This window comes from Heptranchias perlo, chromosome 3, assembly GCF_035084215.1.
Source record: "Heptranchias perlo isolate sHepPer1 chromosome 3, sHepPer1.hap1, whole genome shotgun sequence".
NCBI classification, from domain to species: domain Eukaryota; kingdom Metazoa; phylum Chordata; class Chondrichthyes; order Hexanchiformes; family Hexanchidae; genus Heptranchias; species Heptranchias perlo.
The window spans coordinates 134345212-134368158 of NC_090327.1; the positions used below are offsets into that span (position 1 = coordinate 134345212).

General features: G+C 41.9%; 1 protein-coding gene across 2 annotated transcripts in view; it reads right to left on the reverse strand.

The window, feature by feature from the left end:
- Nucleotides 1-9382: 9382 nt before the first annotated feature.
- Nucleotides 9383-22947, reverse strand: part of LOC137320244 (arf-GAP with SH3 domain, ANK repeat and PH domain-containing protein 1-like) — a 417474-nt gene continuing 403909 nt past the window's right edge. For both annotated transcript variants that reach the window (XM_067982012.1, XM_067982011.1), the window contains 2 exons: nucleotides 15965-16087; nucleotides 9383-12148 (listed from right to left, as the gene is read on the reverse strand). In XM_067982012.1, coding sequence (XP_067838113.1) covers nucleotides 12074-12148; nucleotides 15965-16087 — 198 coding nt within the window. In that variant the 3' untranslated portion in view covers nucleotides 9383-12073. The remainder of the gene's footprint in view (nucleotides 12149-15964; nucleotides 16088-22947) is intronic.

Below are 22947 nucleotides of genomic sequence, written 5' to 3' on the forward strand. Positions count from 1 at the left end.
GGGGAGCAGTACTTGTATTGAGTGAGGGCTAGACGTAAGGCTACCATGCTGTAGAGCAAATGCTCCATACCGCACTCAGTAATTTCCCCACTGGCAGTGTGGAACAATTCCTTATTTTGCATTGTGGGCTTTTCTGCTGATCTTTTGATCTGGTGTTAGATCAACAAAATAGATTAATCTAATTATATAGATTTGGACACCAGAAATACATCAACTTGTACTTTCTAGCTATTAATAAAACAAGTAAGTTATGTCTCTACTTACTAGTACATTATCCATTGGGTTTGCAAACAACTAACTAATCCAGGCACGTGCTCAAGCATAGAATACCAAAGAATTACTGAAAGTGAGCCTATTTATATACCAATGTCATGACTTGCTGTAGCAATTCTGAGATGTGATCTTTGCCATCTCCTGGTGTAGTAGCATATGATGACATAGGCCATTCAACCACTCAAGTCTGTTCTGCTGTTCAGTGAGATCATGACTGATCTGTATCCCAGCTCCATATCCCTTAATACCCCTGGCCAGCAAAAATCTGTCAATCTCAAATTTAAAATTATTAATTGAACTAGCATCCTCTACTTTTCGTGGGAGAGAGTTCCACACTTCTACCACCCCTTGTGTCACGAAGTGTTTCCTAACTTCTCTTTTAAGGTTGTGTCCCCTTTCCTGGACTTCCCCCACCAGGGGAAAAAGTTTCTCTCTATCTACCCTTTCAAAATCCTAAAAACCTCAATCAAATCACCCCCTAACCATCTATATTCCAGGGAATACAAGCCTAGTTGATGTAATCGCTTCTCTTAATTTAACCTGTGGAGTCCTGGTAACAGTAGCATAGTGTTTATGTTACTGGACTAGTAATCCAGAGGCCTGGACTAATAATCCAGAGACTTGAGTTCAAATCCACAGCAGCTGGGGAATTTTTCAATTAATTAAATAAAATCTGGAATAAAAAAAACTACTATCAGTAATGGTGGCCATGAGAATGTCGTAAAAACCCATCTGGTTCACTAATGTCCTTTAGGGAAGGAAACCTAACAGCCTTACCCGGTCTGACCTATATGTGACTCCAGATCCACAGCAATGGGGTTGATTCTTAATCGCCCTCTGAAATGGCGTAGCAAGCCACTCAGTTGTACAATCGTCGCTGGGTCAAAATCTTGGAACTCCCTACCTAACAGCACTGTGGGAGAACCTTCACCACACGGACTGCAGCGGTTCAAGACGGCGACTCACCACCTTCTCAAGGGCAATTAGGGATGGGTAATAAATGCCAGCCTCACCAGCGACACCCACATCCCATGAACGAATAAAAAAACACAATCTCGCTACAGAAAGTCACAATAAGAATAAAACCAGACAGAGTACTAGGCACCGGACACGACAAAGGCAAACCAAGCCCAGTCAACCCTGCAAAGTCCTCCTCACTAACATCTGGGGACTTGTGCCAAAATTGGGAGAGCTGTCCCACAGACTAGTCAAGCAACAGCCTGACATTGCCATATTCACAGAATCATACCTTTCAGTTAATGTCCCGGACTCTTCCATCACCATCCCTGTCCTGTCCCACCAGCAGGTCAGACCCACCAGAGGTGGCAGTACAGTGGCATACAGTCAGGAGGGAGTGGCCCTGGGAGTCCTCAACATTGACTCTGGACCCCATGAAATCTCATGGCATCAGGTCAAACATGGGCAAGGAAACCTCCTGCTGATTACCACCAACCACCCTCCCTCAGCTGATGAATCAGTCCTCCTCCATATTGAGCACCACTTGGAGGAAGCACTGAGGGTAGCAAGGGCACAGAATGTACTCTGGGTGGGGGATTTCAATGTCCATCACCAAGAGTGGCTCGGTAGCACCACTACTGACCGAGCTGGCCAAGTCCTGAAGGATATAGCTGCCAGACTGGGCCTGCGACAGGTGGTGAGCGAACCAACACGAGGGAAAAACTTACTTGACCTCGTCCTCACCAATCTACCTGCAACAAATGCATCTGTCCATGACAGTATTGGTAGGAGTGACCACTGCCCTTGCCCTTGTGGGAGACGAAGTCCCGTCTTCGCACTGAGGACACCATCCAACATGTGTGGCACTACCACCGTGCTCAATGGGATAGATTCAGAACAGATCTAGCAGCTCAAAACTGGGCATCCGTGAGGCGCTGTGGGCCATCAGCAGCAGCAGAATTGTATTCCAGCACAATCTGTAACCTCATGGCCCGGCATATTCCTCACTCTACCATTACCAACAAGCCAGGGGATCAACCCTGGTTCAATGAGGAGTGTCGAAGAGCATACCTAAAAATGCGGTGCCAACCTGGCGAAGCTACAACACAGGACCACATGCATGCTAAACAGCGGAAGCAACATGCTATAGACAGAGCTAAGCGATTCCACAACCAACGGATCAGATCAAAGCTCTGCAGTCCTGCCACATCCAGTTGTGAATGGTGGTGGACAATTAAACAACTAACGGGAGGAGGAGGCTCCATGAACATCCCCATCCTCAATGATGGCAGAGTCCAGCACGTGAGTGCAAAAGACAAAGCTGAGGCATCTGCAACCATCTTCAGCCAGAAGTGCCAAGTGGATGATCCATCTCAGCCTCCTCCCGATATCCCCACCATCACAGAAGCCAGTCTTCAGCCAATTCGATTCACTCCACGTGATATCAAGAAACAGCTGAGTACATAGGATGCAGCAAAGGCTATGGGCCGACAACATCCCGGCTGTAGTGCTGAAGACTTGTGCTCTCGAACTAGCCGCGCCTCTAGCCAAACTGTTACAGTACAGCTACAACACTGGCATCTACCCGACAATGTGGAAGATCGCCCAGGTATGTCCTGTCCACAAAAAGCAGGACAAGTCCAATGCGGCCAATTACCACCCCATCAGTCTACTCTCAATCATCAGCAAAGTGATGGAATGTGTCATCGACAGTGCTATCAAGTGGCACTTACTCACCAATAACCTGCTCTCCGATGCTCAGTTTGGGTTCCGCCAGGACCACTCGGCTTCAGACCTCATTACAGCCTTGATCCAAACATGGACAAAAGAGCTGAATTCCAGAGGTGAGGTGAGAGTGACTGCCCTTGATATCAAGGCAGCATTTGACCGAGTGTGGCACCAAGGAGCCCTAGTAAAATTGAAGTCAATGGGAATCAGCGGGAAAACTCTCCAGTGGCTGGAGTCAGACCTAGCAAAAATGAAGATGGTAGTGGTTGTTGGAGGCTGATCATCTCAGCCCCAGGACAGTGTCCTAGGCCCAGCCATCATTAGCTGCTTCATCAACGACCTTCCCTCCATCATAAGGTCAGAAATGGGGATGTTCGCTGATGATTGCAGTGTTCAGTTCCATTCGCAACCCCTCAGATAATGAAGGAGTCCCTGCCCGCATGCAGCAAGACCTGGACAACATCCAGGCTTGGGCTGAAAAGTAACATTTGCGCCAGGCAATGACTATCTCCAACAAGAGTCTAACCACCTCCCCTTGACATTCAACGGCATCACCATCGCCGAATCCCCCACCATCAACAACCTGGGGGGTTACCATTGACCAGAAAGTTAACTGGACCAGCCACATAAATACCGTGGTTATAAGAGCAGGTCAGAGGCTGGGTATTTTGTGATGAGTGACTCACTTCCTGACTCCCCAAAGCCTTTCCACCATCTACAAGGCACAAGTCAGGGGTGTGATGGAATACTCTCCACTTGCTTAGATGAGTGCAGCTCCAACTACACTCAAGAAGCTCTTCACCATCCAGGACAAAGCAGCCTACTTGATTGGCACCCCATCCACCACCCTAAACATTCACTCCCTTCACCACCGGCGCACTGTGGCTGCAGTGTGTACCATCCACAGGATGCACTGCAGCAACTCACCAAGGTTTCTTCGACAGCACCTCCCAAACCCGGGATCTCTACCACCCAGGACAAGGGCAGCAGGCACATGGGAACAACACCACCTGCACGTTCCCCTCCAAGTCACACACCATCCCGGCTTGGAAATATATCGCCATTCCTTCATCATCGCTGGGTCAAAATCTTGGAACTCCCTTCCTAACAGCACTGTGGGAGAACATTCACCACATGGACTGCAGCGGTTTAAGGCGGCGGCTCACCACCAACTTCTCAAGGGCAATAAATGCTGGCCTTGCCAGCGACACCCACATCCCATGAATAAATAAGAAAAAACATTCTGTTGAATCTGCACTGCACTCCTTCCAAGGCCATTATATCTTTTCTAAGGTGCGGTGCCCAGAACACAATACTCCAGATGTGGTCTAACCAGGGCTTTGTATAGCTGTAGCAAAACTTCCACCTCTTTATATTCTAGCCCTCTAGGTATAAAGGCTAACATTCCATTAGCCTTTTGGATTATTTTTTGTACCTGACCACTACATTTTAGTCATTTGTTTACACAGACCCCTAAATCTCTTTGGACCCCCACTGTTTTGAGCTTTTCACCATTTAAAAAATACTCGGATCAATCCTTTTTTGGTCCAAAATGGATGAACTTATGCTTACCTGCATTGAAATCCATCTGCCACAGTTTTGTCCATTCACTTAATCTATCAATGTCTCTTTGTAATTTTATCTCCCGCCTACACTACTTATGCCACCAATCTTTGCATCATCGGTAAACTTGGATATATGGCTCTCCATTGTGTTATCTAAGTGATTAATAAATATAGTGAATAGTTGAGGTCCCAGCACAGATCCTTGTGGGACACCACTAGTCACTTCCTTCCAATTCAAGTACATACCCATTATCCCTACACTCTGTCTTCTACCGCCTAACCAATCTCCTAACCAGGTCAATAATTTGCCTTTAATTCCATGAGCTTTAATTTTAGCTAACAGTCTCTTATGTGGAACCTTATCGAATGCCTTCTGGAATCCATATAAACGACATGCCTAGATATTCCCCTGTATACTGCTTTAGTTACTTTCTCAAATTTCAATTAGATTCATTAGACATGACCTACCCTTTACAAATCCATGTTGGCTCTCTCTAATCAGCTTAAATTTCTCCGAGTGCTCAGTCACACTGTCCTTAGTTATAAGATTCTAATAACTTCCCCACAACAGATGTTAGTTTAACAGGTCTATAATTTCCTGGTTTCTCTCTCTCACCCTTCCTAAATAATGGAGTTATATTTGCAATTTTCCAAGCTGAAGGGACACTTCCTGAATCGTTGAGGTTTGGAAGATTATGGCTAAAGCATCTGCAATTTCCTCACCATCTTCCTTTACAAACCTGGAGTGGAAATCATCAGGTCCCGGGGATTTGTCAGTCTTTAGTGTCATTACTTCTTTCTAATACTGTTTTCTTGCTTACATTAACTTTAATGAGTTCCAGTCCTTGATTCAGTATTAGTTTCCCTGGAATATCAGGTATATTATCCTCTTCCTTTACTGTGAAGACTGACAAGAAGTCTAAAATTTCCTTATTTTCATTTTCACACCACTCACTGGAATGGGGGTATCATTTAGGTAGAAGATAACACAATTTTGCACGTTTATAAACATCACACTGTACCAGTTTGGTAACTGCTTAAACCGAGACATGTTGTTTCCAAACTAGTTACAATTCTTACACAAACCCTTTGATGTTTCTTAAATTGCATTAACTTGTCACCTGCTTCCTTAGCAATCCCTTGTGGCATCCTAACGACCTAATCTAAACAATGTTTTGGCCTCTATCACACATAATACAAATGTAAACAATTTTACAACACCAAGTTATAGTCCAGCAATTTTATTTTAAATTCACAAGCTTTCGGAGGCTTCCTCCTTCGTCAGGTGAACGATGTGAAGGAGGAAGCCTCCGAAAGCTTGTGAATTTAAAATAAAATTGCTGGACTATAACTTGGTGTTGTAAAATTGTTTACAATTGTCAACCCCAGTCCATCACCGGCATCTCCACAACATAATACAAAGATATTGGCCCAGAGTTTGCTGGGAAAATTACCGAGTTTAATTTGCATGCCGTTAGTGAGTAAATAACCCAGCAATTTGTGGCGAGGAAGAGATACCCTGTCAGTTGTGAATTGCCACAAATTGCTGGACCATTTGTGCTGCTCCACAGTTAGCCTCGCGAAAATGGCAGTTCGTTGTCAACCTCTCCATGAGTTAAGAAATTGCTGCATTTGTATTGTTAAAACGATTTAAACTTGCCGAAGAAAGTTAGGGCTGGTGCTCAACGAAGCAAGGACCCTTTTAATTAGATTTATATTCCTGCAATGCCACTCAACTGCTCCAGCCCAGAAAGGGCACAATTGAAACCTTGGAGTCTCAATCTTGCAGGTAGTAAATTGTTCTTGGTTTTTAAAACTTAAATTTTTTTTCTTACTTTTCCTTTGTCTCTTTCTTAATCCAATCTTTCTTTCCCTTTTTTTTCTGTATCTAATTTTACTCTAATTCTACCCTATTTCCTGCTCCATCCCTCCTCTGCTTTGTTCTCTATCCTTAAATCTCATTGTTTAAGGAGACAGATTGTTGGTCCCGTCGTTCACCAAGGTCTGAGATGTCCTGTTGACCTCATCGCACCGTTATCAGCTTGCACTTTCAGCAATATGCAGCACAAAAAATGTTCGAGCTGAAGGGTAAGCAAAAAAAACCTAACAAACGGAGCATACCCTGCTTCAGCAAATTCTTGGCCAATAATACTGACTTCTGTATTGTTAAGCTAATTTTCCTAATATATTATACACTATCCTACATTTACTGCCATAGTCCTAATCATGAGTTAGTGTCAACTTCGTGCTACTGGCAAAGAGCCTCACAAAGCAAAAGTACATATTGGAAATTTAGGCTCATGCATGATTTTCCAACCATTTTTATCTGCCAGAAAACCACGTGATGCATATGCTCAAATTTCCAGTGGGCGAGGCTCCTCACCAGGAGCATAAGTAGCAAAAAATTAATAGGCTGCAATTGCAATGCCAGGGAAATTCAATTTATCCCTTCTGTAATCTGGTAGTCAACTACAGATTGGCTGGAGTTTGACACTGAACTAATTTTCTGGGATAGCTAGTATTGTAAGGAATGAAAAGAGGTAGAAATGCAGAGAAACCCGGTTTTTATGGTCACTATAATGCAATGTTCACCCTCATCCTTTTTCTCTACCCATGTCATGTCTACTGTTGATTTGAATTATGCTATTTTGAGGGATTCCATTATGGAATTCTTCATGTCCACCAGCTGTGGAATTGTCAACAATATGAGGTCTCCTACACCAGTGTCCTGTCCATAGGGTTCCTGAAGACTCCTTTACCATATTTCTCATTTATATACCTTACTGTATCATCAGTCCATACCAATTTGTCTGGACTCTGGTGCTAAAATACTCTCTGCACAATGAAATAGAATACTGATTAGCAAGGTGACTAAGTTAAATCCAAAATGAGTGTGAATCCATCTGGAACAATGCGCCAACTTGTGGAGCATCACAAAAAATGACCACGATCATTACAGAAGATCTTTAAAATCAAAAGTAGCTATGGCAATTAACTCACGTCTGCATGACATCCAGGCAGGATGGGCAAATGGCTAAAACAGATCTGCCATCAGTGTAAGGGTTAGAGTGAAGTGGTAATGTGCGTTTATTGTGGGCATTGGCACGGAGTCTAGGAACTCTATGACTTTACGTTGGAAAAGGAAGATCCAGGGTCCAAACCAGCTTCACGCCAGAAGACTATTTGGTTTTAATATTTTGGAAGTGCTCACCCCTTTTGAAATATTCCAAAAAAGCATTGGGAAAATTTTCACGAAGTGAAAAAGTAGTTTGATGATGCGTCATGTGTGATTGGCTAAAAAAAAAATTCCTGAAGTTTGCTTGAATTATCTTAGAAATTACAGAATTTATTTTTGGATAACTGAGTGTTCAAGTGCACCTCCACCTAAAAAGTACAGCAATGGAATGAAAAGCTTTCACATTCAATGTTATGATCACCCTCACTTGTGGAATGAACTGGTTCCCAGACCAGCTAAAAACAAAAGGGCATCTAATGAGAGCTTGGGTAAACTTAGATACTACCTCTTAAAATAGTCTAAGCTGCAATTCAGCAATAATTAATAAGGTATGCATTAACAAAGAACACTTGTTAAGTCAGTATTGATATAAGGCAAACGCCACTTAAAGTGCATTACTCAATTATTACACACTAGGGCTGATTTTATGATCCATGCCCTCAATTGAGACTCACCCGTCAGAAGTGCATCTTGGGAAATTACCCCATGATTGTCTGTCCATTAAAGTTAATGAATAGAAAATTGAGCAGAGTGCACCAGTGATTTCCTGTTATGTAATCAGGTAGGATTGCTGAGGTGTCAGATTCATAAATTCAACCCTTAAATATACTCAAATTTTAATATTTTGTATAGATTAGAAGAAATCCAATGGGTAATTGAATATTTTTCCAAAGCTACCTAGCTACACGTATGATCAAATTATAGTCGAGCTTTCTCCTGAAAAAAGGAACATTTCTGTATGGCATCAATGTATTTGAACTAACAAAATATTTTGATGTCTGAAGTATTTAACAATGTTTAATAAAGGTAAGATGCAAATTCACTATCAAGACCATAGTTTTTGGTAGCTTTTAAAATTAAATCCAGTTTGTCTAATTGTTGTTAATGTGCAGGTTAAAGTTGAATATTAGTATTGTGCTTTAGTTCTTAATGCTGACAATGCAATCATTGTTTGCCATATAAGGTAAAATAAGAGGTCAGTGTGGAATTATGGTATTCTCTTCCTCCCCTTTTCTCCTTACACCAGGAATATCAATGGAAAATCAATGGAAGAAGGTGATATTACAATTTTCACTTAACAGTTCAGTATATATTTTGAAATTGAAAACAGTTCATTCAAAGTTATTTTTGTAGAACAAGTTTACTGTCATTGGAAAAAGTCCAATGTCAGCATGAGCTGCAGCATACATTTTGACTATAGTAGTTCCAGCTACTAATTAACACTTCGTTAACTGCAATATTAAGCATGTAAACTTAGATTGCAGCCACAATGCGATTCAAATGCATTTGTTGTATACTTTAAGCAGAACCACTGTTATTTCCTTCTTACCTGAAAACTGACCATGCAAATTAACGTGGTTGACAAGTTTTATGCCAATTCTGTTGTACCACTTTTGTTTAAACAATCATTCGAACAATGACATTGATTTCAACTACTATATTATCCAGCAATCAACCAAATTTGTGTGATAACTGGTAGACAATGCTTTTTGTGACCGATTGCTGTAAATGGCACTGGCTATGGGAAACACATAGAAAGTAGCAGTATTCATATGAAATTCTTGCTTGTTTTGATGGAGGGAGGAAGAAAGGACTGAGAGAAAATAACTACATTCAGCTTAGAACATGTCACAGGATTTTATGTTGCAATATAACAATATTGGAACACAAACAATTTTGCTTTTTAAAATATCTTCCCATAGCAAATCTTGTACATAATTAAAAAAAACAGACTACAAATACATGATATGGTAAGCTGCGGTCATATCACACACCTTTACATCCAGTAGGTTGACAGTACCGCCTGATTTACTTAATACATACATTTTTAAGGGAAGCCTAATCCAGGATAAAAGGGATACATTATTGAAAGAACCAGAACAAAGTGCTAAAATCCACAATAGTTGCTCATCATTCTGTGTGATTAGAAGTTTTGCATTTATAACAATTTTAAAATGAAGTAATAGCATAAAATTGTGGCTTTAAGCACAATGCACAGCCGAACAGAATTCAAATTTCTGAATATGCTTAACCAAATATTAATCTTCAGCTGTCCATGAATACACACTGTTTATATAAAAAGCTCTGGCAAACCAAACTCTGCCAATTTGATGCAGTAACTGTGGCAGATGCGTGTAATGAACTCATCACAAAATCCAATAAATTGTCCACATCTCCATTTGGGACAAAAACAAGACAAAAATTAAACTGAAAATTTCAAATTGCTGCAGGAAAAATTTGAGACCCAGCCACTTTCTGTGGACATGAAAATTTAAGGAATGAATATAGGAAGTGTACTGGCAACAGTTTAGCATCGTACAAGACCTCTGCAGCACCAGGCCAGAAGTCTTGTCTCATACATGATACTCAATTTAAGTTTTTAATTCCTTTTCATCTAAATCTACTTGCAGAAATATGTACCTTTATTAAGAATTAAATTACATCCTTTTAAAGAATAATGTAATCAGTTATCATTAGAGTTAAGCTTAACCCCCACATTAACTGAACATTTTAAGAATCATACCAAGACCTATCTTTTTTTTCTTGGAAAGGTATGAAATGTAAGCAGACCTCCTTTCAGAATTGCATTTTATTTTTTGGTCCCTAAAATAAGTTGGAGTAACTGAATATCAATAAAGATTGTGAAGGTGTAAGGTCATTAAAGCCTTAAGCAACCCAAGATCCACTGTGTCACTTTGTTCCCCAAGCAGTTCAAGATTTGTGCAAAAAATGCAATTTCTTCTCTATGACACAGAGCACAAGTAACCAGGTTGAATGCGTCGGTATTTTGTTTAAAAACATGTAAAGTCAGCACCCCCCACCCCCCCCACCGAAATGGTCAATTATCCATACGATGACTAATTTAATACATTCATAGACAAAGTTTGTTTCATGTGAATGTATGCTGTACTATGAACAGCAACTTTCAACATCTTACTTGCAGTGAAACACTACACTTTACAGAGTCCAAGGGTAATGTACTTCAGATAACAGGAGAAAGGAGGGAGAATTAAGTAATTAGCAGATTGTAGAACAGTATCTTCAGCTTACAGTTTTATGTGCATCAATGATGTACTATTCCAAATGAAGTATGTAAACATATTTAATACAATATATTTAAAATTGATAACTGCACACCTTTCATAATGTGTGTACAGCTGCTGCCTGCGTTATATACCGCTTGAAGTATCATGTGACTAAACATCAATTTTTGAGGGCCCCCCTCCCAGGTGTTGATACCACAGCGAAGAGTTAACTCCAGAACAGCCATCTCTGCTGTAGGAGGCAGTGACATTCCTTCTGTCACAGTTAAGACTGGACTTGTTTCTGCTAGAGTCCTGTAACTCAATTAGCCAGCTATATGTAAAATCATACAGGTTCTTCAGAAACTTCCTAATCTTACAGTTACAAATTAAACTAACACAATTGCATTGATGATCAAGACAGAACTTAACCTATTTATTTAGGTTAATAACATTTAAAAAGTGAATGGAGGGTGAGGAGGTGGACATTTTTCATCCTCAACAACCTAACCCTTAAAAGGGTAACCCAAGCACTGCTCTAAAATCCTAACACCAGACTTGAAAAAATTGCAGACCTATCTCTAATTTTCATTTATTCTCAACCGGTCCTCCAAAAGGATCCATTGGAACAACTTAGTTTGTTAAACTGTTTATCTGCTGTAACAGGCAATAAATCCTTGTGCAGAATTCTCAACATCTGTCTCCTCAGAATGAGGTAAAAGAAACTTTAACAAGTTCCCCAGTCATTCACTCTCAAGTAATTATGTCTGACCACTTACAATTAAAACCACATATAATCCCATGAGTACATTAAGAACAGTATGCACAGCATCCATGTTAAAAGCAGAAGGACAAAGAGGATCAGTGCAAACTGAAACCTGAACCTATCCTCAACAAAACCACTATTTTTACTTTATTCAGAATACTGAGATGATGTCAAGAATAAAAGTCAAGCTTATATAGTTAAATTACTAAATGAGGCTGCCTATAATCTGACAAGCAGGCAGGAGATATATCCCATCAACAGCATAGGTAAGATTAGTAAGTGCTATATGCCATGGATGGCTGCAGTACACCGAATAAGGCGTGCCAGGTTCCAAGGCTATTATAATACTGGCAAAGGCGAGTAACACAGTATTTACAATACGGTCACCTCATGAGGTGGACCTTAAATGATTTTTTGATCATCTATGTACAAAATATGCACAGGAATAAGGAAGCTGCAGCCGCTTTACAACATCAAATGGAAGCATCCACAGCTGTGAACGTGTGACGCTGGAGTTCATAGGCTGTTAATCAGATAAAATGTGCACAAAGGACACTGGAAAGACGCCACTTCTGTCAGGCTGCCCCTCAATGTAGCCAATCTGTCAAAATTAGAAAGAGCGCACAGATTTAATATCTAACCAGCAGATAATTGCTCTTGCATTTATGGTGCACACAAAAAATACATTTTTATTTAATCCTCACTAGACACTTGTGTTACAACTAACTATAGTTCTGGCATGCAATGTTAAGTTTTCATCATTTGGTGTAAATTCTCTTCCAGCAAGCGATAGCTACTAGTAATTTTGCATCTAAGCACAACAGACAAATTGCTGTAGCAACTTAGAAGTAGTGAAACTAATTTGAATATAAACTGTTATTTCAACCAACTTTTAAAAAAAAAAGTTGGTAAAGTCCATTTTTTCTCCCAGGTCACACCTATGGTTGACCTGCGCCCGCTCCTCCACCAATGGCTCTGTAGACCAGCCATTAAAGAGGTGCACAATAGTGGCCATGTGTTTCATTTGTGTCCTTGAGCTCTAATGCACCATATTTTATTCCCTTTGGTCTCATGCGCTACATCGCTCTCAACCAAAAACAGTTGGAGAGTTGCTGCCAAGCCTCTCAACAACCTTTAGGAGGTGTGCATTTTCAGCCCGGGGTGACAAGCCAACTAATTTGCATTTCGTGTTGGTGTTGGGGGAATGATTTGCAAGTTTGCAGATGGTATCATGACATATGCGAGAGTGAGGACTATAGATGATGCTCGACTACTACAAGCAGATCTAGATGTGCTGGAGGATTGGGCCCGTGATTGGCAAATGACATTTAACTTACGAAAGTGCAGTGTTATGTATGTGGGCAGGTCAAATGCCGAACATACGTACACCCTTCAGGGAAAAAAATTAAAGCCAGTGGTGAAAGAACGCGATCTGGGCGTTTTATCTGTAAAGGTTCGTGACCAATGCCATGAAGTTATAGTTGAAGTCAATAAGGTGCTGGGGTGTATTTACAGGACATTTCACTATAAAACAAAGTAAACCATTTTGTCCTTGTACAAGACTTTAGTTAGAATACTGTGTCCAGTTTTGGTCGTCTCACAGGGTGGGTGAGGCTTTGGAAAGGGTGCAGAGGAGGGCCACAATATTAATATCCAGTTTAAAGCATCTTAGTTACCTAGATAGGCTCAAAGAACTGGATCTCCATACTTTGAGAGAAGCATAGAATGAGGGGGTGATTTGATCGAAGTTTATAAAATAATGAAGGGACTAGAATCCGCTTGTGTAGACCAGTTGTTTCAACAATAGATTAGGGAGGACCAGGGGTCACTCTAAGTTATGTAAGGGCAGAACTAGGTTAGATATTAGGAGATTCTTCTTTTCCCCAGAGAATAGTGGACCTGTGGAACAGGTTGCTGGCCCGTGCGGTGAAAGCTGATTCGCTCAATTCCTTCAAGCGAGAGTTGGACCTGTTTCTGGCTGGGGTGGACATTACCTTGTACAAGAGGTAAGGTACCTTTGTAACATAAATCTGGGCCAGAGTGGTCTCCTGGACTAGTTTTGAAGGGGCAGGAGAGGAATTTTCCAGATTTTTTTGCCCTAATTGGCTTAGGTTTTTAAGTGGGGTGGGGAGTGCATGTATTGTAATGCATAAGGTATCACAACTGCATGGGACAGGCTGGATGGACCAGTAGGCCTTTTTCTGTCTGTCATTTTTTTGTATGTTCACGTTTGTGGACAAAGCCATCGTTTTTCAGCCAGGGACAACATCATGATGCTCAACAGGTGGCTATTCAACACCGCATGTTTAATTGTGATGGAATTCCCTTGCATCGTGCCAATATATCACCTTTAAGTATGTACTTTTAATGATATTAAAATAGCTACCGCAACTTTTCAGAAATACTGCTAAACTTCAGAACCACCTTAATACAGCACCTGCAACTGCCAACATTTCTTTTACTAAATTCAACTACATTCATTTTGCTATAGATATACACAAAAATACACTTCACTAGAAGTAATGGCAAAATGCAGTGTCGCCCATTTTGATTACAAATTTTTATGAGCACTTAAATAAAAGCCAAGTTGAAATCGAAGGCAAACTCTCAAATCTGTGCTACTAAATAAAGGAGAATGGAGAATGCATGATAGATAAAAAAAAATCATTTAAACTTTGTTCTGTCATTATTGCAGAGGTATTTTTTCTTTGATAGGACATGTTTTCCGATGTTTGAATATGACAAGTATTGTACGACATAGGTCAAAGGATTTTATGAAACAACCTGAAGGCGTATTAAAACCCATATCTATTCTCCTTCCCTACCTGGGTTGATTAAAAGGAAATGTAAAATCTGGTATACATTATACTGTTTTACAGCTCACAACCAACTTGTGTCCTATGGAACCCCTAGTGTGGCTTCAAATCAGAATCTCATTACTTGTCCAATGCATATCTGAATCTCCATTACTAAATGTGCATGTTGCATCTTGCTGGCTCCTACTCTTAAGAGTGAGAAAATCAGGCTTATGATTGGAAAGCTGTGCTATTCCAGCTTGTCCTGCTGTGCAAAATTGATTTATTCCCTATAGTTTTAATAGTCCTTGCAAGGGAGCTGGGATAGTCCTGCATGGTAGCATTTCTCATCTCTTTCAAAATAAGACCAAGAAGGAGGAGTGGTATTTAATATGGAGAAACAGAAGTGGTTGGAATGGGCCTGTTAAGCCTCCACAGATAGCTCACACATTTTACAAAGGTGAACGTCGGGCTGAGGCAAGTCTGGAGTTGGATGGATGGCCGGGCTTAACAGGATACCGTGAAGTCGGGGGGAGCACTTCTGCTCCTCCTGGTGCCAGAGGAACGTTTAAATTAAAAAAAACCTCAGCTTTTGTTGGCGGACACTGAATGTGAAGTGGAGAAGCCCGGCTTCTCCAATTTCTTATGCAAATGAGAGGCCTAACACCTGTTTTACACGGCTACCAGGTACGCCTGAAAAATGGACTGATCCAATATTGGGTCGGACGTCTTTCAGGCGTCCTTTGGGTGTTGATCCCGAAAATTGGACTTGTTGCGACCATTTTACACCAGTGAGAGCTTGGGTTGTGGAATAAGGAATGTTTGGGTGTATGTCTTATAATTACCTAACGCCTTTACTTTTATCTGTTGATATTGTGCAGAAGGGGTTAGCGTAAATAAATGGTCTTGGTCTGCAAGGTACAGTACCTGTGTGAGACAATGACATAGCTGAGCAAGGCCAGGTCATGATTGCAGTAAATTAGTTAAGTATAAATTTGGCTAGGATAGCCGCCGTTTATTACAACAGACCTAGGAAGAAGGGAGCTCTGGAACCATCTTTTATCCAGAATGAGTAACTATACTCTTTCTATATTTTGCAGTGCTGCTAATAAAGTCATGAATGATAATTCGTTTTTGTCAGCTTGACTGTCTGGTATCTGAAACCATAAACTCAGTCTTAAGGGTCAAAGTGTCTTGTACAAAAAAGGAGAAAGTAGGGATGTTTATATGCTGCCAGGCCCTACACTGGAATTCCTCCTTAACCCCTTTTTCCTTTAAGACCCTCCTTAAATCCCACCTCTGATGAAGCCTTTGGTAACCCCTCCCAATATCTCCTTCTTTGGCTTGGTGTCCTTTTTTTCTGATTACGCTTTCTGTGAAGCTCATTGGGACGTTTTTCTACATTAAAGGTGTTATATAAATGCAAATTGTTGTTGGGTTAGACAAGCTTTTCAGAGATCTTGTAAATAATTTCTTAGTCTACACTCTAATGATATACATCTATATTTGGACTGATATGAAGAAAACCTTTAGGATTGCCTTGTAAAAACCTTATTCTAATAAAATGTCTATGAAAAATGCCAAAGTTGAACATTCCAAAACTACTGCTCTTAGGCACTTACCCACCACTCCAGGTCCTCTTCACCTGTCACAACAATCACCTCTCCCTCAATAAATGTAAGCTCATCGTCGTTGTCCGCTTGGCAGTCATATATGGTTTTTACTCGGCGGATCTTGGTCTTTGCCTTTGAAGAGAAGCCAAGTTTATTAAGAATGCGTTTCTGTCATGGTCAGCAACTGCAACATCATATCTTGATAGTATATATACACACTATTACCAAATATTTAAAGATTTTAAAGGTTTTGCAGCACCATTTATGTTGCCATAACTTACACAACTTTGCAATATAAAAAGTGTTAAAAAAAATAGAAGCTTAATTTTTGTAAGAGTCCCATATTGAATACAAAATTATGACTACAATAGTGTAACTTGTGTGTGTTGGCAAACAGATCATTTTTCAATGTAATTTTATGATCTATAAAACAATGTCAACAATGACTTTTTATTCATAACGCAGTGGAATTCATTTGTAGGGATCTTGCAGATACAAGTATGAAATCCTGTTTGCCCATTTAAATTAAACCACAGTAAGTTGGTTGTACTGATTGGTTTGTGATGGACTCAAAGGTGGAGGGAAGTGGAAATGTGTTCTTTGTAGATGTGTTCTCTATACTGTCAGTTTGAACAGTGCATCAAGGATATTAACAGTTCATCAGTAAATTGCTGATGTACTGCTCAAAATTGTCAAGGTTAATTTTCAATTTAATGGAAGCACCTGCTCTCACTGTTCATCAAAGCTCACTACCACTGTAAACAGTGAAGCAGCACTCTACCCACAATGCCAATTTCGGGTTGAAAGCTGCCTGCAGGACATTGTGGGATTTCCAATTTCAGATTTAGTGATCATCTGGGAACCTATCAAAATCAATGACTTATAAAAAAAATTCTACTGCAATGATTATGTGGCATTTTATAAGAGCTGAATATGTTGAAAACCAATGTTGTTTGATAAGCTCTGAATTATAGCAGAGATATGCAAGATGAAAGAAAATGAGTACTGCTTCTACACAAACTCTCCTCACCTCCCATATAGGAGAATGGTATATTTAGGGCAATCAGATATCATTCTGAAATTATTGAACAATTTCATGGTACAGGCCCTTCCGGATACAGGTTTAGTGACATTTGGAACTAAAATTACACCAGGAGTCAAAAATCATACTATTCTAAGATCTTCTGTGTTTTGGCCTAGAGCAACAGGAATGTCTTAGAAAGGTTTGTACTGTGCTGAAATTCTTTATTTTTGCCACTGTGTGGTGCCAAAATTTCTGCACTGACAAGTTATAATCAAGAATGACTGATTTTAGGTGACCAAATAATTTAAATTCTTTTTTTTATTAAATTGGATTTCTAGATTTTTCTTTGTTTGGGAGATCATTTTTCATGATGCCAATATTTTCCTAAGGAAACAGAGAATCTATAATGTAATATAGATTCTAGCACCTGCAGCAACTTGAAGGTGCAGAAAAAACCCCTGGGGCCCGATTTTAGCAGGGCTGCGGGTTCTCGGCGGATGGGCTAGTGGTCGCGTGGGTAACGCGCCCGGTGAAATTAGTGGGTTTCCCGCGCGATTGTAGCAGGCAACCCACTAATTGAATTCACTTACCTGCTCCTCCAGGTTCCCCGCTGCTGATCTGCGCGTCGGGCGGGCTGCACATGCGCAGTAAGATCTGTCAGCTGGAGGCGCTCTATTTAAAGGGGCAGTCTTCCACTGACAGATGCTGCAACCAATAGCAAAGATGACTGCATGGAGCAGCCCAGGGGGAAGGCTGCTCCCAGTTTAATGATGCCTCACCCCAGGTATCAATACATGGGGTGAGGAGGAGGGGGAGGACAGAGATCTTCCACCCGGCGGGCGGGAGGAAGCGGCCCGCCTCCGCCACCAGGAAGGCCTGGCTCGAGGTGGCAGAGGAGGTCACCTGCACCACCAACATATCGCCCACCTGCACACAGTGCAGGAGGCGGTCCAATGACCTCAGTAGGTCAGCCACAGTGAGTACACGTAGTCTTTCCCCCACACTCCGTCTGCCACATCACTGCCCCCACCCCACATCTCCTTCGGCACTGCCAACACTACTCTGTCACATCACCCCTCATACCCACTCAAACCTCATCCTCATCTTACCTGCACCTACTCACCTCGCCAGTACTCACCCCGCCACTACCACGCAACCCAATCCTCATACAATCTCATGGCTCTATCCCATACTCACCCTCTCGTGCATCTCTCTCACGGCCAGCCTCACTCAACCTGCCACCACCTGTGCTGCAGCCACAGGGCATGCATCACATATGCGCAGTAGGCAGCGTAAGGCAAACGTGTCGTGAGCATGAAGGGGATGCACAAGGGTGTTTGAGGGTTCGTCATGGTTGTTACTTATATTGAATTTCAGAACAACTCACATCACACATTATATTGGCACCACTACTGCCATGTCTTCGCGAATCCTGTCCGGTTTGTGCAATAATGCCCGCTCCTGGGTATCACTATGAGGATCCACCACTGATGCCACCCATTGTGTCACTGCAGAGTGGGTGTAGGTGTATTTGCAGGGCTCTTCTGCGCTGATGACTGAGAGACATTGGCGATGTCCCCGGTTGCACCCTGGAAGGATGCGGAGGAGAAGTTGTTGAGGGCAGTGGTGACTTTGACAGCGACAGGTAGGAAGATGGTGCACGGGCCAGCCAGGAGCAGCTCGGCATGAAAGAGGCTGCAGATGTCCACGGCTACATGTCGAGTGACTCTGAGCCTCTGTGTGCACTGCTGCTCAGAGAGGTCTAGGAGGCTGAGCCTCGGTCTGTGGAACCTGTGGCGAGGGTAGTGCCCTCCGCGACGCATCTCTCTCTGCGGTAGCCCTCCCTCCTGCTGTACAGGTAGATGTGGCACAGCACTCTGTTGTGGAGCTCCACGTGTCAGAGGTGGACGGCGTGGATGGCGAGGGTGGTGATGCTGTTCGCCCTCCGAGGGGGTCATGACTGCAGCTACGGCGGCCCCCATCCGGAAGATGTACATCTGAGGGGGTCCGCAAGGTAGGTACATGTCTCCGGACCCCGGGGTAAGTGTGCAGGTTGGTGACTTTGACCGTCAGGAGGAGGATGGTGGAGGCCAAACTTTGTCCCAAGTGACAGAGTGGCCTCCTGCAATGGGTGAGGGTCTCCCCCCCAACCTGTCAAATGGACCTTTGCAGCTGCCGCAGGCTGAAAGCTACAACACGTCCATTTGAGCTTGGAGTGTTTCCCCCAGTGTGGGAAACAGTCCCATATTGTTCAAAAATCCCACATAGTCCCTTTATCAGGTCAGTTAATGACCTGAAATACCTAACTAAATATTGTCAAGTGGCATCCCGCTGGCTTTAATTGCCTGCGGGATTCCCACCAGCGGGGGCTGCGCGCGCACGCCGGCGCGTCAGCGGGGAACCCGGAAGTGGGCGGGATCCAGTCCCGCTCCTGGATTTCGCGATTTCCGGGGCCCCCCCCGCTGAGAACGCACCCGATAGCGGGTGGTAAAATCGAGCCCCTGGTCTCTCCCATGTTTGAGCATGATGGGCTGGTAGGGAACAATGAATCAATATGATTGCACTTCCTCTGGTGGGCAATTTAATTTTTCAATGGCCTTGACCAATCCTCTTGTATACAGGCCATACTTCCAGCATTCCTATGGTGGTTATGATTGAAGATGTTAGCATACAACATCAGTCCCGTCATTTGACTACATCTGTATGCAAGTGTGTGAGAACTTCTGGCACATGCCGTCAATTCCAATAGAAAATTTGATGTAGGCAACAAGGGGCAAAGGTGTGGCGTAACAGGCCGCTGGCCCGTTTTCTGTGCTGCGTGCCCTAGTCCCACTTAAACTGGCAGAATATTTGAATAAAACCCTCTCTAGGGTGTTAATATCCCACAAGCTGGTAGTAAGATGTACTTAATCTTTCAACCCAACTGCAGCATGTTGTTTAGAAACCTGGGAAGCAAAAATCTACATCATAAACTAAAAAATAGCTGATGTGAATTTCAAGGAATCTTCATCCTGTCCATATAATTGAACTGGACACAGAAAAAATACAAGTCTCTTTCAAAGTCAGGAATTGCTGGGTAGAAAGAGGGAAGTAACTTCCAATTCACGTTTCATGAACTAGATATGGCGTCTATAATCAAGTGTTTTGCAATTCTTTTTCCTTTGTTTGCCATACAGTATGACGTGAATGTGCAGTGAAGTGCTTTGTTGCATGCATGCGACATCATTCAGAGAAAAACTGAAGAATTCTTCTGGCAATGGAAATAACAGTGCAGAATGTTCTTCTGAAGTTAAGGCTAAAAAAAAGTGCTGAGGCAAAATAGACTCTGCCATATGTGACCTGGAAGCACTTGATGCTGACACTGGATGATTGAAATGGTAATTGTTCTATTCCTCCGCGCTACAGATCTTTTGTCTTGATTAACACAAAAATAAATAACTTGCACATGACTTCCCCAACAATACAGAAAGTTTATTTAGTGAGCTGCTGACCTATACAGACCAGGAAGTACATAGGATCAATCCTGTCAGTGCTGAGTTAGTTAGCTTCAGCTAGAGTGATGGTAGCATCCCTAAAATTAGCCTCAGCATTATTGGTTAGGGAAGGGAAATGAGCCATGGTTCCTGCTCTGACCATTATCCAGCTTCCTGCACAAAGTGTTGGTGTGTAGTAGTTGAGTGAGCACAGGATTGGGCTTGGTCTCTACAGTTGAATAGCCTACCAACACTTTTTGTCAAAGTTCACACATGAATAATGGCCACTTGGACGAGGTACTCAACTGCACCACAGCAAAGAGTCAGTGTTTTCAGAAGCAGAGGGGAGAAGAGAAAATAAAAACAGAGCAGCTGTCACATTGCACCCAATGGGTAAGGAACACGGTCTTGACAAAACGCAGGCTGTTTCACTGCAGGCTTTCAAAATGGAGGTTTTAATGTGTTCTGGCAGGATCAACACCTAGGACAGTTAGCAACCCATAAGAGTTTCACCAATACCGGGGGTGATAGTGACTTGGAACACTGTTAGATAAGAGAAGATTCAGGGAAAAGAAGGCTTCTTCTTCCTGTGTCCCTCTGGATAATTCTGGACTGAACACGGTCTGATCCAAGAGGGGTGCTTCTTCCCTTAATAAGTGTGTGTGTACATGTGTGTGTGTGTGTGTGTGTGTGTGTGTATGTATATATATATATATATATTAGAGTAGCATCCACCTGGTCTCCAAATAAGACTTTTTCCAGCCTTTTTGGAAGCCTGAAATCCCCAGATAGCAGTATCTCTGGAAGAAAATACTTTGAGCTGGTCAGTATCTAGTACATCCAAATCTGACTGTTTAGCCAATATTGTCTTCACTAGCTTGCACTTTGTTTCTAACTATAGGCGAAGTAGAAACTGTGACAAAATTAATCTGGGAAGTTTGCTTATGTAAAAATGTCACTCAATGAGCCTCATAAGAAGCCACCTTCTTTCTGTATTGTTGGGGAAGTCATGTGCAAGTTATTTATTTTTGTGTTAATCAGGTTGTTCTGTGAATAGTAGGTTATATTTTCTTCCATTGATAGTGAATGGGTAAGAGGTTCTTGGAACAGGAAACGTCCCATACTCATTAGAGCTTCAAACTGCATAGGCGAAACGGTTGAGTAAACATGGTCACCCTTCATTACTAAAGAAATCCTATAAACTTTACTTGGTTTCAAAGTCACTGGTGATGTGATAGATGTCCCAAAATATTTTTCTTAGCATTTCACATGGAATCAAATGAAAACCTGCAAAAACTTTGTACTTCCAACATTCAAGTGTAGTCTTCAAAGAAAAATATACTTGGTCAGTAACCAAGGAACTCTGAGTTGGCAGAAAAGGATTTGTGGAGCCTGAGCTCTTTGCCCGAGGAAGCCCTTGAAGGGCAAATCCCTCACCTCCATTTAATCCTCCTCCTCTTCTTTCTGATAAGTTTGGAGAATATACCTGGAGATCAGCAAAATATCACTGATCGCAGAAGACTTGGATGATACAAATATCTCCAATACCTTGGAGTGATGCTAAAGCTGCCGTGGCTTCTGTTTGTGGTAAAACCACTGTCAGTCCTGGGACTGCTGCTTTGAAGGTCAATATATAATTGAAGAAGTGCTACAGCAGCCATGGTCATAAAACCAGTCATATAGTGACGTAAACTTTCAATAGCTGAGGATATTCTCTATAGTGCTGAAAATGATTTCCTATTGTAAAGAAGGTGCGAATGGTGATTTGAAGACTTTCTTCTGCTAGGTCTCAATATTATCAGTGACGTAAATCAATGTCGGAGGTGAGTCCGTGACAATGCTTTGAGATAGTGCCAAACATTATGCCAATGAGGGTGATAAAATTGCCTGAGCACCAGTCAGTGAATTAAATACTTTGGTCAAACTACTGGCACCAGACTAGTCGCTGAGACTGAAGGACAGCCAGGATCTGTCACCTTCCAGTGAATAAATTGATTACCCTGTATTTGGACCAGCTTTCACATTTAGAAATGGGATATATATTTTGCACGTCTATCACTCAGAAGGAATCACATTAGTTGTAGATTTTAAAACTGAGAATTGACACAGATTCCGAGGTCAGCTCTCCTTCAACTGGAACCGATCAAAATAGTTTTTGGTGGGTTGATACTGAGACACAGGAACTGGTAAATCAAAACTGGCAAAGGCTGAGTGAAACAAAATTACCCAAACATTTAGAGAACTGAAAATTTTCAACATTTTCTCAAGCTGTAGAGAAAATAGTGGGTTCAAAAAGCAAAACCAATGAAAAGGTGAATTTTTTTTTTCTGTTGTTGGAGACAATAGTGGGTTGCTGACTGGCAGGAGAAAAGCTGAGGCTTTATATACAGCAGAATGGAGCAAGTTTCTGATTGAGAAGACTGCATGTGTGTAGTTCTTAAAAGTATCGTGTCCTGATTGTTTTTTCCCACACCCTGGATGACCGAAGTTCTGAC